The sequence below is a fragment of the Lepisma saccharinum genome, chromosome 21 (genome assembly GCF_977018435.1).
Source record: "Lepisma saccharinum chromosome 21, izLepSacc3.1, whole genome shotgun sequence".
In the NCBI taxonomy this organism is placed as follows: domain Eukaryota; kingdom Metazoa; phylum Arthropoda; class Insecta; order Zygentoma; family Lepismatidae; genus Lepisma; species Lepisma saccharinum.
Window position 1 is genome coordinate 18,586,719 of NC_139249.1, and position 18,545 is coordinate 18,605,263.

The 18,545-nt window shown below is 35.5% G+C and overlaps 1 protein-coding gene across 1 annotated transcript; it reads left to right on the top strand.

Moving 5' to 3' along the window:
- The first annotated feature begins 1,771 nt into the window (after positions 1-1,771).
- Positions 1,772-18,218, top strand: LOC146003893 (uncharacterized). Its single transcript, XM_083142360.1, has 2 exons — positions 1,772-1,865; positions 16,725-18,218. Exon 2 carries the CDS (start codon positions 16,735-16,737, stop codon positions 18,058-18,060), a length of 1,326 nt encoding a protein of 441 aa, XP_082998486.1. The 5' UTR covers positions 1,772-1,865; positions 16,725-16,734; the 3' UTR covers positions 18,061-18,218.
- Positions 18,219-18,545: the final 327 nt, after the last annotated feature.

Here is an 18,545-nt window from a genome sequence, read left to right on the forward strand (position 1 = left end):
AAAGTGGTGTTCAAATCAACGTTTTTTTGTGCTGATTCGTACCATTCCCAGGTAAAAAGACGTCAACCCAGGGAAAAAATTAGATTTACGTACCATCAAGCAGCTTAATGGCCTATTTCTGTCAGATATAAGAGTCGCAAATCACCCATTCTCTAATAAAATGACGATGGCATGCAGGAAACTTTGTGTCTAGCAAAACAGTACATTTAAAATAGTTTAACTTCCTAAACAAGAATGTTGTCTTCCGTTTCTGTTTGCTAAACGTATTATCATTACATAATAAGATCAACATTTATAAAACGAGGTTTAAAAACAAGATATGCTGTTTCTCACAAGTAGAAGTACAGAGATTAGGTAAATGGATTGTTTTCTTGTGATGACGTATCGACAGTAGAAGGTGAATTTATCCATAAAACGAATATGAAGTCTATGCGCTAGTGTTGCACTATGAAAATAGAAAGAAGAATGTCGGACAACTGAATATACGAAATCATAGGCGTAACTTGGGCCCTAACTTTGAAGGGCGAGAGGGGGGGCAGAATCGAACTTGGAGCTTAACTTTGGGGGGGGGCAGATCAAAAAGTTTTCTAGCCCATAAAAATATCATTCAGGACTATTTTGATAAATAACTGTTACATTTGCAAAAATCATAAAAATTACTCGTTAATTTGCTCCTCAGATTCCAGGAGGTTAACACAGGTACCATTAACTTGTATATTTTCATAAACGTGAAACTTTTGGAGGGCAAGTGTCCCCCTTGGCCTCGCCAAGTTACGTCTACGCACAACATTGAGTACAGATTCTCGCTTCAGATAAATTGAAAATACTGACGGGTACTTACTATACATAAATATGAAATAGAAACTATTGCCTGATGTTTAAAATGAGCAATATGGCCATTTTTCTTGTGATATGTTACAGTATAAACGAAAAAATAAATTATACATAAATTATTGATCAAAGCAAAGTTGCATATCTGCGAGGTAAGTGTCCTAGTTGTTTATATTATAAATTTCATGACTCGAAACGAGAACGAAACGCTTCTTCACAAATGGAGACGAGAACGAGAACGAGACTGGCCTCCTCGTGCAAGAAACGAGACTCTAGCAAGTCTCGGAAAGTTATCCGTGGTCCTTGTCTTCCAAGGTCACAGCGAGACACTTATCGTCAACCTATACTCATGCCTTAGGTACGTAAAGTAATTTGCAGCCTCCTGAAAAATTAACTTGACCCATTGGGGATTAGATAATTTTTAGTCTTCATCGTCTAGTCTAGTCCCATGATCGCAAGTGATAAAAAGCGAAATGTGAACTTACTCGTATCTTGCCAGAAACAATGCAATTGTCTTTTCATGCTTCAAAGGTGAATAACCGAGCTACATAGATACTTGCGCCTGAAAAACATAGGTTATTTGCTCAAGAAGCTTACAGATTCAGCCTCTGGTTCTGTATTCCATATGTTGTAAAGAGCAGACAAAGATAAATCTGTTTTTCTTCAGAATACAACTCATAAACCACTACAAAGCAGAAGGCGTACATATCAGGGAAAAGAAGATATGGTTGTTTGTCTCTACCGTGAGAATGAACTTATGAATCGCAGAGATATATTCTTCAGTTTCCTTTCTTCACAAAACATTTGTTTGTTTTATGGAAAGATTATGCGGATTTTATGTCGTTTACCCTTGGGTAAGTAATTAAACACAGCCCGCGTAGGCAAAGAGGTCTTGCAATGTTCAAGGCCTTTTTTATCACACGCAACGGAGTGTGGAAAACAGGAAGAAGAAATGTAGAACAGCGCCTGTCGAATGAACTTCAGTTCGCCAGAAACCTGCTAGCATTACTGTACGTTTATCTTCAAGATAGAGCGTAAGTAATTTACTAATGTTGTTGTGCCTAAGTAAGTAAGCAGTTATGATATTGGTTTGTGAATGACGAACACAGAAGATGTATCAATATCTACTAACCCAGTATCTACGTTATGATAACCGTCATCACCATATACGGAATTATATGTAGTAAAAATGTGCTAAATATGTAAATACATATTAACTTTTTGTTAAATATGGACTTAAATTTGTAAAAATTTACATTTTTAATAATATAACACACCACACAAGCTCCACAAAATTCAGTACGCTTACATTAACATTAATTGTAAAGCAACACAAAATGTGTTTTCATTTTCTGTTTTCAAAACAATAAATAGCAACATATTGTTGTAAGTGTTCGAACGTGGATTTCCTTCTGTTGTCTTTTAAGATGGATTTGTGTTGACTAAAACTGCGTTCAATATCGCAAGACGTAATAGGAGTGTATTTCAAATTTGTCAGTTATTCGCAAGAAATTCACCCAACTATTTCGGTCACACGGGGACATGTAGTTATTGCGCGAATATAGAGTATATGTTGAGAAATGTTCTGAAATATGGAAATAATATGTAAAAATAACTGAAGTATGTAAAATATAAGCCAAAACCAAATATACGTACAAATATAGCAAATAAAAATTGAATATTTCGAGTCTACATGCCATGATGCACAAAGAAAATACAAAATATAACTGATTTCAGCTTCATACATAAATATGTATTTACATATAAATCCGTACCCTGGTCTTCAAGATAGAGCTAAGAGCTATTTCCTCAACGACGCAGTGGTAACACTGCCTTCGTGTAATAAAGGAGACTCTAGTTCGATCCCCGGTGGAGGCACATTGCACAGTGATTCATAACGCACTCGCTTTGCTTGCTCTTGTAACAAGCCACTTCAAACATCAGACAACTTTTTATTGTTTCTAATCGACCCATTGTGTTACTGGTGACGCAGAGGTGTTTTTATCTATCCCTTACCAGTTTCACGCCTGACTTCATCGATAACTATCAACGAATGTTCCTTTCATTCCTTGGCCTTCAAGTGAAAAACACTGTGATACGTTTGTAGGCTATTGAGAGAGTCGACAAGTTCTTTGATCTTAACAAAAGTGCGCTGGCAATTCGTAATTTATGTCATTCTCCCACAGCTCAATAACTGATAAGTTTGAAGGTTGCAATCTTGCCAGTGACAATGATAATGTGTTTTGTGTGGGATTCAATGAAGAAACCTATATCACTTTAACGGAACAGCTACTGAAGGTAGTGTATTTTCAAATCCAGGGACAGATGTCGCTGTCGTCGGTAAGTTAGCACGTTGTAAGTCTAACCCCTGCTATCTCTTTGCTGTGTTCAGATAATAGGGCGAAGTGATTTCATGCATAAACCATAATAATATAAATTTGACTAGTGTCGTAATACTTTATAGTTTAAATTCTTGTTTAAAACCTTGTTTAATTTGTGCCTAATTGAGATTATTATTATTTTTAAATCGCGTTTATATCCATAGACGACATTGGATATTACAAGGAGAAGTGACGTCCAAGTTATTAGGGAATAAAAAATCACTGTTCCTTTAATGCTTTCTTAACACGATAAATTTGTTTTTCGAGAATTTTCTATCGCGAGGAAAATTACTATGCAGGCAAACTAGGTTTTATTTACACTATGTGAAGAATAGTGATAATACGTGTTTATATTTTTGTTATTTAACGTCGGTTTTGTTCCACTTTTAACTAATCGTGACGATGAGGATGAGTAATGATATGACATTGATGAAGGGATACCTTCAAATAACACTCATGCCATTGTTCGAATCCGGGAGTCCGAAAGTTGACCACTTAACGTGCCCTACTGCCAAGCCGGCAGTAATGATATGTATTCAATTAATGACGTGAATGATAGGACAATTATAAACATCCCTTATTTAGTGTTTTCTCAATATAAAAATCAGTTTTTTTTGTTGTTTTTTTACTTTTATTTGGGATTACCGCTTTTAGCAGTTTTCCCCATAATCAAAAATCAGTATTTATTTATTTATTTACATTTTACTTGGGATTACCGCTAAGCAGTTTTTCCCATATCTATATGTACTGTACATAAACTTACATTTTTAGTACTACTATCACATTCCTTGTACCTTGAACTTTTGTAAACCAAGGCCTGATTCCATTGAAATTAGCTATCCTCTGATAAAAAGTGCCCGCATTTTTAAATTCTCCTTTGCGCCATTCCTTCCAGTTTTCCTTCAACTTTTTTTTTCACACTCGGTAGAAGGTCTGTGTACAAGGTTTTCAGCTCCAGAACAGGTTGAATTACCCTAGCTTGCTTTGCATACAAATCTGCATATCATTTCCTAAATTTTGACAATGAGCTTTAACCCAAATTAAATGAATTATCTTTCCCCTGCTCCTTACATTTTGTAAAGTTTTTACACAATTTATAATGTATGGGGAGCATTTAAATAATAAATCGTAATTGGACTGAACTGAATGTAATACACTTCTGGAATCCGTTAATATTAATATATTTTTTTCTTGCAATTTATATGTATAAATTAGTGCTTGGTAAATTGCATAAGCTTCAGCTGTAAAAATGGAAAAATCTTCCAGTAAATGTATCATAATTGATTCCTTCTTCTGTACATCATAAACAGCACATCCTACATTTTGACTACTTTTTGAATAGTTTGTATATATATAAAGTAATAATCTTTCCATCTTTCCATGTAATCATATTTTGTATATTGTTCATAAAAATAAATATATCTATATTCACAAACTGGAAAATCTAGAGTATAAATGGGCTTGCTCTTTTGATGATCCTCATAGTACTCATTATATAATTGCACCCATCCTATATCTTCGCAGTTGTTAATTTTGCCTGTATCATATAATTCAACCAAATCGAATAGAATGTCGTTAAAGGGATGATTAACTTCTGACATTGTTTTTAACAGATATTTAATGGACATTTCTCTTTTCCTATAACTTACGTTCCATTCGCATGCTTCCATGTATACGCGTACTGCAACATTGGGAGTACTCTTCATCAGTCCTAGACACTTCCGAAGAACTTTCCTCTGCATTATTTCCAAAGGTTGAAATACACGTTCCGAAACTGTATTAAAGACTATAATCCCATATTCTATTGTTGGTTTGTAATAGTTTTTGTAAAAATTCATCATGTACTTGGATGATTTCCCCATTTTGTTGTAGTCATAGAACGAAATACGTTGTATATTACTTCTGCCTTTCTTCATTAACATGTTTACATGAGGTTTCCATGTTAATTTATTATCAAATATAACGCTTAAATATTTTACTGTATTTTCTATAGGAATGTGTAGCTTTTTTGTGTATTGATTCACATTTTTCGGAGGTCCTTTTTTACTAAATATTAAAAGCCTTGATTTTTCTGCCGATATATTCATAGACCTATTCTCAAGAAATTTCTTTATCTCTATTATTTTCGCTTCCATGTTGGTGACTCCTTTATCTACTTGCTTGACACTCTCATATCCTATACATAAATCATCTGCATATTGTATAAATCCAAATGGCTCAGGACATATTCTTTGAACATCCATTAAATATATATTAAAGAGTAAAGGGCTTAAAGGGCTTCCTCGTGGAAGTAACCTTGTTATCCATCTAGGACCCTCAACTTTGTTGTGAAAGTAAAAATATAAACAACGATTTTTTAATAGATTCCAAATTATTTTTAGATGTATATAAGGTATTTTCAGATTTTGTGGAATGTTTAATAATTTATTTATATTTACATTATCATATGCCCCTTTAATATCTAAGAATACAGCAATAAGACTACTTTGTCTTTCCATTGTATCATAAATTTTTGATGATAACATTGCCAACGCATCTGTACACCCCATTCTCTTCCTAAATCCAACTTGAAGCCTTGAAAATAATCCCTGTCCCTCTATATACCAACTTATTCTCTTTAGAATTAATTTTTCAAAATTATTTCCCAGTACTGAAGACAAAGCTATCGGTCTATAAGATTCTCCTTTATGTGGGCTTTTGCCACATAAAATCATTTGAGTGTACCACGATTGCGGTACATTTCCTGAATTCATTATATAGTTGTACATGTTACAAAGATATATTATACCACATTCCAGCAAATTTTGAATCATTCAGTATGATATCCCATCTTTTCCTAGAGTTGTGTCCTTGGCTCTAATTATTATGTCTCTTATTTCATCGATCATGATATTGGTGTATAATCCTTGTGAATGTCTATCCTTAGGACTGAAAGAGAAAATTTCATCAGGGGCATCTGCAGGTTCGTGTTTATTATTACATGTTACCTTCATAATAAATTCATCTTTCGAAGTTTCTTTGAGTGGTATGAATCGAGGGATATGTGGTTTGCGGATTGATTTAAATTTAGCCCACACGGTACTGATACACTCTTTGTTATGTATGTCTTCACAATACTTTGCCCACGATTGTCATTTTGCACTGATATAACTTTTCTTGGCCTGCGCTTTCTTATATTTAATCCAAGTTTCCTGATTTGGTATTGTTTTATAAACTTTTGTGGCTTCGATTCTCTGTATTTTAAAATTTTGGCAATCTTTATTCGACCAGTGTACTATTGGATACTTTTTTACAACTTCCTCTTTTGCCCTTGTACATGATCTGTCCATAACAGTACTAACAGAATCTACAAAATAATCATATTTACTATTATCAATATTATTTAAATCTGTATTTTTAAATAAGATTGTAAGTAATTTAGAATATTTATTCCAATCAGGAATTCCGTTAACTTTCCATTTTCTGAGCGGAATAGTGAAAGATCTCACTGAATTAGTATCAGCATAAAAGAAACATGGATAATGGTCACTGGTTCTTTGATCACTGTCTCTTTCCCACTGAAATTGACCACATATATCATCTGACATTAACGTTAAATCTATAGCTGTTGGCCGAGTACCTAATCTTCCTATATACGTAGCAGACCCATCATTAATTACAGTAAAGTTGTACAAATCCATACATTCTACTAACACTTTCCCCAACTTGTCTTCATCCTGATCTCCCCATATTGTGTGATGGCAATTGAAATACCCTGCTATTATAAAAAGATTTTCTATGCATTGAAACTTTTGCGATAATGTATTTGTCGTTAATTTCTGTGACTCTGCACCTGTAGGTATATATATATATATATATATATATATATATATATATATATATATATATATATATAATACTAACTTTTTGATTCATAAAAGCAATTTTAATTCCTACGATTTCAATTTTATATGTGTCGTATATAGACAATGTATAATCAAAAGATATAGGTTCAAATGGAATGCTTCCATGAATCATAATTGCAACTCCTTTAATATCATCTTTAATCTTTTCATAAATTATGTGATAATGATTTACTTTAAAATAATTTATGTTTGATGGGTTCGCAGAGATTTCCGATAAACATAAAAGTTCAGGTCTATATTCATCTATTAATTTCACCAGATTTTGCTTTCTTGCTTTCAGTGATCTTACATTCCAGTGTACCCCCACGAATGTTTTCCATTATTTTTTCTTCCACACCCTAAGGTGTCTCTCCAAAAATTTCCAAATCCTCAATAATTTTCTGCACCTGGCCATTTATTTGTGAGCATTCTGTTAGTATGTATTTTATGCTTAATAAGTCAGAATTTTTAGTTAATGTCGCCATACGTTTCGCCATTAATTGTAATAAATTATACATAAGATCCTTCTGAGATGTTATGTGAGGAAAGTACACGATTTATTCTGTTCTTCATTGTTGTAGATTCCGATGTTCACCTCCTGCATGATTCTATTTGTACTTCCTCATTATTCCTTGTCTGAATTACAGAACCTGTAGACTTTCCATTTAATTGTTTTTGATTACTTTGTAATTTCTTTAGAGAATCTTGATTCTCCTTGAGAATTTCCATCATTATAATTCTTTGTTTGCGAATAAGAATTTAGTCTGAATTTTTTTCCAAATTTATTTTCAAATTTGGAATAGTATCTATGACCTTCTGGAGGAAATATTTTCCATGAAACATTTTCCAAGTATGTATCTGATTTTCTTTCACCCCAATCACTTAAGGCTTCAAATCTGTTTTGTATTGTTATGCTATTTCCTACAACACCAGTCTTTCTTGTGTTAATTTCACTTACTTGACTTTTGTTTATATGGTTTTTTATTTGATCAGCATATGAGTTGCCTTGAACAACATAATTGCTTGGAACATTACCTGTTATTACTTTCTCTCTTGCTTCTTGCCGGGATAAATTATCATATGCCATAACTCTCATGATTTCTCTTTCCATTTCCCATTTTACACATGACTTATCAGTAGCAACATGTTCTCCTCCGCAATTTAAACACTTCGGAGTTTCATTACAATTTTCATGTTCCTCTCTTCCACATCTAGCACACTTAGCTTTATCCTTGCATATGGCTGCTGAATGTGCATATCTATAACATTTCTAACTTTAGGAGTAACATCGAAAATGTGACTAACCACTATAATCTGTTGAGGCATTTCTTGAGATCTAAACGTGATTGATATTAGCTTAGTAGAAACAAAATAATATGATCCATCATCTTTTCGAATTCCCTTTTTCATTCTTTCCACTGATATTACTGTCGGGTCTTCAATACTTTCCTTAATTTCCTCCTCTTCAAATTCAGTGGGCACACCATATATCAATCCTTCCCTCATCAATAAGGATTCTGGGATGAACACATCAATATTATTTTCTTTATGAATATGCATATTTTTCATGAAATTGTTAGCTTCATTCCTGGTGCAAAAATAAATCTTTGCTCTATATAAGCCACTTGGTTGGATATATCTGACCCTTATATCTATCTTTCGCAATTCATTTCCTATCTTCATAGAGTTAAATTTCTTTTCTTCACCTTTTGTACTAGTCATTATTACTAAATATGGCCCATTATGTGTATTATAATACATTTTATACTTGTCTACATTATTTTCTCTTCGACCTTCTCCAAGCTTGTTTACTTTATCTCTATTATCTAATCTGTCGATCCTTACCGCTTTGCTGGAACTTGATCATCTTCAGGAGATCTGACTCTTTTAGCTTGTTTCCTAGATGTTTCTTCTATAAGAATTTCATTGTCTTCTACCATTCGTTATAATTTCTACTTGATTATTAAGTTCCATATAACCTATGGCATCCGCCATGGCCTTACGCAAATCACATTAATGTGTATATTTCCTTTATCCGTAGTTTAAAGTCAACTTAAATAAGTGTATGGGTTTAGCTCAATTCCAGTCACAAACTTCTCTCTTTAAAAACAGTACTCACTGAATTAACAACTATTAATATTACCACAATATTACACAAACAACTCAGTTTCCATCAGCCACAGGCTATATAAAAAATTCAGTAGTTCTTGAACGTGGCTTTCTTCTTCTTCTTTATTTTTGGCTCACACCGGGTTTGTGATTTCTAGCCAGAGTTGCTGAGTTCAGGTACTATTATATATGTTACAAACTGTAGTTGATTATCTTTCACTTTCTTCGAAACACTATTGACTTGTTGATTGTTGTAGTCCGTTCTGTTCTTATGATATAATGACTTTACGAGGTTTTATGGATTTAAATTGTCGTGAGGGTCATCATGGCTGTTTACATTGTAAACCTATGTTTTCTAGCGAAACTATAAAGAATCCAAATAACTGCAGTGCGAGGTTCAGATATTAATGTAGATAAGGATATCTGAAATGGAACCTGTGCAAGTTGTAAATTTTTATATAAAGAGTCTCGGTATTGTTGTCTTAAGGGACATTCAAAAAATAAATTGTTAAGTGTTTGATTAGCTTCTCTGCATTGACAGGAAGTTAATGGCACAATCTATAAACGAGTCAAATGTTGGTTTACTAATGCATGGCCTGTATACATTCTTAATATAAAAACAACCACTGCCCGAGGTAGATCCATATTTTGGTACAGTGGGATCCATGAGTATTATCGTGCAAATTGTCCATGACTATTTTCATTAAAATTTCTCTTACATCCTATATGTTTTTAAGCGATGGATTTTTATGTATGATGTTGCAGAAGTTGTCAACAGCTTGTTTTGAGTTTTCTTTTAATTCTTGAAGCTCTTATTAGGTCAAATAAAGTGCGTGAACATAGTGATGGACAATTTGCAGGGTAATACTCATGGATCCCACTGTACCAATGTCTATGATTTCTGACTTGAGCATGCCACTTATAGGATGTGGATTGATTGCGAACCACCAAAAGTGCATTACTTTTATTATTATTATTATTATGTGCCTTCATTCACGGTGAAATGCACAGGGGATAACCTTATTTGTATCAGCATAATTCTTTTCGTCATTACTGTCCTAATTTGCAACCGTCTACCATGAGTTAAATTATTCACTTGAACGGGTTATGTTTAAAAAATAATTACATTTATCTTACGACATCGTAAAATAATGTTTTTCACCTGATTTGAACGAAAGAAAAGGAAGTAGTCGACCAATTTTCTTCACCAGTTAGCACAACGTGATAACATGGAAGTCACGCGAATCGTTCCCATAGTTCTGAAAAGTCAATTTCCAGTTCCATATTCAGTTGAAAGAAGCTTTCTCACTTACTCTTGTTGATTTGTAAACAAGGTTTTCCTGCTCTGATACCGACAACCAGAAGCCAAGTGCATGAAGTATTGCTTCTTCCGCCGACTTGGACTAAAAATGTATGCAGAAAAATGTACATAAAAATCAAAATAGGATGCGAACCTGTGCCATGTGCCTCCACAAAATAATAATCATAAAAAAAACAGATCTTCGAGTATATGTAACCCGAGACGACTTGATTACAAGGTAGCCAAGTGTGTGTTTGTTCACCTAAGTTGCATTATTTAACCATCTATTTTCCTCACTGTAAATAATCTACAATCACGGACTCTTCTAGCTTGTAACGTCTTGATTGGCTCTTAATTCGACTTTTACAACCCGGAAGGGTGACTGTACAGTGGGATCCATGAGTATTACCGTGCAAATTATCCATGGATATTTTCATTAATTTTTCTCTTACATTCTATTTATTTTTAAGCGATGCAGAAGCTGTAAACAGTTTGTTTTAAGTTTTATTTTAATTCTTGAAGCTCTTATTGGGTCAAATAAAGTGCACGAACATGGTGATGGATAATTTGCACGGTAATACTCATAGATCCCACTGTAGAAGAGCAGAAAATAAGAAAAATTGTTCATCTGGTTTATGTAGAATAATTGAACAACTAAATTTTAGTCATTTTTTACACTTCCCGGATTCATTAAACACAGTTTACTTGAACTGGTTTCACACAGTCTTCAATCTTGTTATGTCACCCGCATTGCTACATGACAGCATTATTATCTGATCTCAAACAACTTGTTCTCTCGACCTTCAGTTTTACTCAGGACAAATTGAAATCTTTATCATATTACCCTTTATGCATCAACAGTTATGTACAGTGGCATGCATACGTATTACCAAAAAATGTACATCACCTTGTTCATGAGCTTTGATTTTACCCAATGAAAGCTTCAAGAATTGAAACAAAACGCTGAACAAGATGTTGATATTCTGTGCAGCATAATACTTAAAAGAATATTCCTGAAATATGTAGGATTTTGGAGGAAAACCTAAGAAAAATAATCATGGTCAATATGACTAGCAATACTGGTGCATCCTACCGTACAATTTTGAATTGAAGAAAGTGTGTATGTGTGAGGGTGGGGGAGGCATCAGATGAGTTTATTTCCACATTTCGATATGTTTGTGTTAGAATAGATACTAATTCAGTTTTATCATTGTAGGAACACTAGTAAATATTATATTTTAGGCATATTTACAAAAAAGAAAAAATACCCAAACAATGAATATCTCTTGCATGTACACTCTGAAACCAATCCCCGATTTAGGGGAGTTTGGAGGTGCGGCCACAGGCCTTCAACTACAATGTGATCTCCACTTGGGAAAATTCATTTGAAAAGGGCCACATAATGTGTCAGGGGGGAGTGTTAGATCGTTGAAATGTATTGTTTTAAAAAATATATATCTAACAAACCATACGACATAATCATGGCCGCCGAGATTGGTGACAAATGGTGGGGATTCCTTCCTTCGCAATTTAACCGTTTCAGTGAGGGTGACATCAAATTTATTTTAAACAAAATTGATACCATTTTTTCTATGGATTCCTTGCGGCATCAGGCTCAGGGAGTTGCCGTTTTCCACAAAAAACTGAGAAAACAACATTTGCCCTGAGGATGTGGGGCGCCGAATTCGCTGCACGGGTTGTTAATTTGTATTCTCATAAATTTAGTGTTTGCTATAATCGCTAGACATATCAGAAAGCTGATATTTCATTTCAGCGATATTAGTCACACATTATAAGATGGCGGACTTCAAACCTGCCTTAACAAAGTTAAAAAAATATAAAAATAAAAACTTGTCGCTGTTGATGCGCGGAAGATATTTTCCTTTGGAAAATACATTAAATTATTTTGTCTCCTTCTTGGTTTTATTTTGAAGTATTTCAACAATTCCTGCTCCCTTGTTGATAAGAACCTAGTCCTATTGTCATTCTTTTCAGTTGATATATACGAATTATTCAAACGGTGAGTGTTATCTCGTAAATTTTGACATTATCAATACCCTTTTCCAAATTATTACGCACTGATGATCGATGAATGTTGATTGATGATTGACTCTGTAAGTTCGGTCTTCAAATAGGCAAACAAAGGAAAGAAATGTTGCCTGAATTCCATGCCTGCGTTGATACTTCGATTAACTGTATCAAGCTTCAGGAGAATTTGTACTTATATCATCGTTCGTAATGCCTTTACGACAGAAAGACAAATCCTTCATATGTATGAACTAACAAGTGAAGAATTTGCAACCATATTTATAATCAAAAATGTTAGAAATTCTTTGGGCAGGCCTTTTTCAAGAAACAAGACTGATGGCCTTCAGTGTTCAAAGAGGACTCAAAACCTACTTTATATGCGAAAAAATGAAGCCACTTTCTTGATTACTCTGCATTAGGATTACAGATTTATGTGTGTGTGTGTGTGTGTGTGATCGCTTTATTCAGTACAAATATAGGTATTCAATCCCTGCAGACTTAACCATGTCAGAGCTTATTGTTATTATCAAAAAGCTAACTGATATAATTCTTTTAGCTATATTTTGCTTGTTTTGCTTCGCCTTTCTGCCACTTTTGTAAAATCGCGACGATGAAGATGAACTGTGATTAAGTGAGATGAGATGAAAGGACATGGCAAACACATTTGGATGCACCTACATCGCTGAGATCCAGGCGCCAGAGCCTCGTTAGTCTACAAAAATGCAATCCAGACTGTACTGCCTGGATGAGGGTTTGCGTCTGAGTGCTTTACCAGAAAGACACTCCTTGCACCCCAGTAAGTTAGATGTTTAAACTATTGTGTTTACCAATGGAATTATGGCAAGGGTTTGAATGGCGAAAAAAAGATGGGGGTCTGAATAAATAACAAAACATATACCCTAAAATCAACAGTATCCCAGTTGACACAAATTCTCTCAGTGGCCCTGGACATAATTAGGCCTAAAACTTTTAGCTAAAATTGTCTGGAGAGGTATCATGATTTTTATTGTCCTCCAACGAGGCTCTGGCACCTGGACCCACAGTTTTCTTCATCATCCATTTTCATCTAATCACCAACCATCCTTGCCGTCACGACAAGCTAAAAGTGATAGAAAAGTGTCATAAGGTAAGTTAAGAACAACAAAAGGGTCACAGTTCAATTTTGAAAAAAGAAAAGTGCAGCTATTGTTCAAGGATGGTTACCTTCCAAGCTAAACTTTTCCGTGCTAGTATAGTACAAATACAGTTTTCCTTCCTCAAAAAATAAATCCTAATACTACATATTATTTTATGGGAGAAGAAACTATGTTGTCCGGATAGGAATCGATTTGAAAAAGTTACGTAAATGTCGTAAATGCATTCCAAGAAACCTATTGATAACATTTCATTGGTAACATAGCATTTATCATACATAATTATTTTTTGAGAAACAAACAACGATTGTCCATTTTCAACTGTGCACGAGGAAGATAAAAGGAAAATTTTACTTTGCTCTTCATTATTATCTTATCTATAAACTTGACACTGATAACTCTTCCTTCAGTGCTCCAATTAAAGCTTATTATATTTTTGTATAAATGTGATCCCAAGTACGACTGAGAACTGAGGGCAATTTATGAAGGGGTTTGTACGGTATGGAAGGTACTGAAGTATATTGTTAAGGCAATACCACTACTATATACCTTTACAGGTAATACAATATAAGAGTGTAGAACATATCATTGTAAAAATATGCATTCAATTTTTATTGTATATCTACTCTAAATTTCCTTCTTCCCGTACAAAATTACGGCTTTCTCGTTCACCTTTACTTAATAGAGTAATTTATTAAAAACATTGGCTGGAGTTTTCAAAATCGACTTAAGGTCTAAATCACAAACCCTGACACCTTCTGTAAACAAACGGTCTCACCGATTCGATGTATCACTCCGCGTCAGCTGATCCATGACCGCAATCATCTGCTGTTACACTCATAGTTCGCCGGACCTATTCATTTTATATAAGAGCCTCTGAATGTGAGAACCCGCTCTCAAAACATCAGACGAATATGCAGCCGCATACATTGTTACTCTCCCGGTCATTCTCTCTTTCATAACCCTTAAAACTGCAGACACTGACACACCACTGCACTGGGATACCAACTTAACCACTTCATTTACTGGTTTCTCAGGATACCACTGACAGAACGTTACATAAATATTGAGTAGAATCTGTTTCTCACCCCTTTTCAAAGGCTGTCCTTGCTGGTGTTTTGAAAACAAGCTCGGAGAACACTGAGACCTTCCCGCACGCACAGAACTCGACATGTTATTTTTCTAAGGATAAGTCAGGCAATATGACTAAGTTGCACTACTTCCTTGCTGTTCACATGATTATTTTTAGAAAATAACCAATGTTATAAAATATCATTATGTACACAAATCTCTAAGCTCATTGAAAGTTACAATGCATATTACTACAAAATGTTCACACTTATCTTGCCTTGCCATGTCACCAAGTTATTTTACGAAGTGCACTATATTTGGCGGAACAAAATCGTTATTAGGATGCTTGTCAAAGTTTCCAACCGCAATAAATTTACGAACTTTCTTTGTCATCATCATCAATATATTTATTTGACTTACAGCAAAAAAATATGGCTGTTTATGCCCATTATATATTTTATTTACATAAGATACAATTTACATAAAAACTACAAACAAATTTCAAATACACTCCTATCTATATCATCCTTAGAAATATACATTACCATGTTATATCATTTTGTCTAAAGAAATGCAAGTAAAATATATTCAATTCGCATGCAAAGAAAGAAGCCAAATTTATGGGAACTGATTACTGGTGCAAAGAGTTAATCATAAAGGTGAAGCAATAAGTACAAAAGAAAGAGCATTGGGTTTAAAGTGAGATGTCATTTGCGGCAGCGTATATCATACTACAAATTTGCCATTGTTTTACCTTACGTAATGAATCCTGTAACAACGCTGGATTTTCGTGTGGATTATTTTACTTCTATGAGTTTGCAATGCTTTCTGCATGCAGGTGGTTTTGTTTACAGAAGGTGTCAGGGTTTGTGATTTGAACTATAGTTTATTTGCTGCAGTTTGTCAAGGCGAAAATTGTATAGGTGGGTCCGTCCAAGAGATTGAACGAACATTAATATGTGACGTCACGTGGAAGCCCTTGACTTTCTAGGAAATAACGCCATTATAATTTTCACAGCTATATGCAATTAATTTTCCAGGCGCGTTAATTTATGTCGAACTATCTTTCGAAAATCTTATTAAAAAAAAGCACTCTGTTCAATTTAGCCTCCAACTTACGTCACATGAAAATTTTGGAGCGCCAAGTTCCTAATAGCGCATCTGTACATATTTCATCTCCAGCATTAGGTATTTACATTGTTAGAATAAAATATTAGATAATAGTTCCTCAAGACACCTCATAATATTTTTGTTTATGTAATTGGAGTGGATATTTTGAGTTTGCTTGAGTGTAAAGATTAGATAAAAGGAACGCAGTAGAAAAGTTGTTGTAATAAGGTTTTTAAAATGTGAAACTTTTAGCTTTCTCTTTCAGAGGTCAAACTTATACCTAACTTCTAAATCTACCAGGTTTTTCCATGAAGTTCTTGCAAATTATAGAGATATAAAATACTAGGAGAGTCAAATGAAAGCCTTAAAAGTCGACAAGAATTATAGGATAGATTGTAAACAGCTCAAATTTACATGCGGTATTAAGTGTTATTTACAAAACGACCTCAAGGCTGCAACACTGATCAAGTGAGCTTCACACTTTTGTTGTCATTTTAAAGCCGGCACCTCATGCATGCATATGCACCAGTGAAGAGCAGTGGTTTCTTGCCCTCTGGAAGCCTAAGACTTATTGAAGTTCGATAATGGCCTCAGTCCGCACGCAGGTGGGTTGAAAGACCTTTGTGGTGGCTCATAAGTGGCTGCACCTAGATTCCAAATTCTCTTCTTCTTGAGATATACAGGCACTAACTCAGACTCGAAAATATATGTGGATCAGCAATGGGTCTATGATAAAATGCAGAAAACTTGTGCAACTTTACATGCAGAAATCTACTAGATAAAAGCAAAACAAATTAAGGTTTTTATTTGACTGTCTCTTGTATGTAAAATGCATATTTATGATCTAGTTTGAAAAACATTTTCCTCTTCTTGCCAGAACCGCAAAGATGATTGAAGAAGTAGATGCAGAGGAGTATATGGATGTTCTGCTAACTCATAGCATCGTGATCGGCAACGAGTGTTACTTGCCCTTGCACGAGGCAGCCAAACAAGGAAACCGGGAGATTCTGTCCCTCCTGCTGAAGGCTGGCGCCGATCCTAATTTTCCTGATCCATCTAGGAGGTCGGTTCTTCACTGCGCAGTCGCCTTCCCAGGATGTGTTGAGGTTCTGCTCGAGCATGGCGCCGATGTGCGCTGCAGGGATCTAAGGTTGCAGACGCCTCTCCACTACGCTTGTGCAGTCGTTGGTGAACGCAGGAAGCGCGTTGTTGATAACAGTGTCCAAGTGAAGTTGCTGCTGGATGCAGGAGCTGACGTGAACGTGGTTGATGAACAAAACAGGACTCCCCTCTTTTACGCTATCAGATGTGGTGATCTGGTTAGCACTCATCTTCTCTTGAAGAGTGGAGCTAGGACGAACGTGAAGGACAAGAGTGGACGGTTTCCAATCCATTATGCAGCTGCTGCCGGAAGTGTGGCAATGTTGTTCGAGCTCTACAATGCACGTGCGTCGGTTAATGTAGCTGACTGCAATAGAAGAAGTCCTCTACATTACTCAGTCGCTGCTGGACGGTGCAATGTTCTAGATATGTTGCTGTCGTTTGGTGCAAACCCTACAGCAGTCACCATTGATGGACAGAGCCCGTTGCATGTTGCCTCCAGGAGCTGCGACCAGTGCGTGCGTAGACTTCTGCAAGAGAGAGTCGACGTCAACTGCAAGGACTATAAAGGAAGGACACCTCTGTCGTACGCGGCAGAGTACAACCGTGTGGATGCAGTGAGGTGCTTCCTGAAAGCCGGAGCCAACTTCCGGTTCTGCGACAGCCAGGGACAGGAACCCTTGCACCACGCAGCAATGTCTGGAAGCTTCGAAGTCCTCCTGGAGCTTGTAGAGAGGAACGCGTTCGGGAAATGGTTCGACGCTCACGGAAGAACACCTCTGCACCACGCTGCCGCTGGAGGACACTACGAATGCGTTGAGACGCTCTTGAAGAAAGATGAGTCGGTAGTCGACAATAAGGATAATGATGGCAACACGGCGCTTTCCTTGGCTACTTATCATGGGAAGACCGCCTGTGTGGAAATTCTCTTGAGCCACAAGGCAGATCGTACCACGCTGGACAAAAAGAAGCGGATATCATCACTCAGCACGGATATTGAAGTTGTTGTTACCATTGAATCAACACCCGAAGACGACGACATCCCAGAGACTAAAGGTTCCAGCATTCTCTCAGTCGAGTCAATAAGGGAATCTTTTAAAGCGATGCTTTAGTATCGTGTATCAACATGTGGTTCTACAATGTGTATCCATTTTTATATTTTGTTTAAACGTGTATTTGTACAGACATTACATAAATATCTCCATTAACTTGTAAATAACATTAAAGGAATTTTAATAATTCGTATGGTTGACATGTAACTTCTGTAATATAAAAAGTTAATGAAGTGGGACGAATTGCTCGTGTTCTGTTACTTGACCGCACATTTCCCTGCAAAAGTGGTCACTCTGATAAGTTCCATAATTATTTTAACCCTTTACTGGAAGTATGTGTCTGACAGACACGCATGGTTTTTTTTCGTTGTGCTGACAACCCTGTATGTTTCTGTGAAGCGAGCTCCTCAATACCTTCATAATTTTTTTTTCTTAGTTTGGTGGTGTGATTCATTGTTGTCGGTCGCGCTTGTGTGTTAGCTGATAAGAGCTTTTTTGTAACCTACCGTGTCTGAGAGGCACATACTTCCAATAACGTAAGTTTT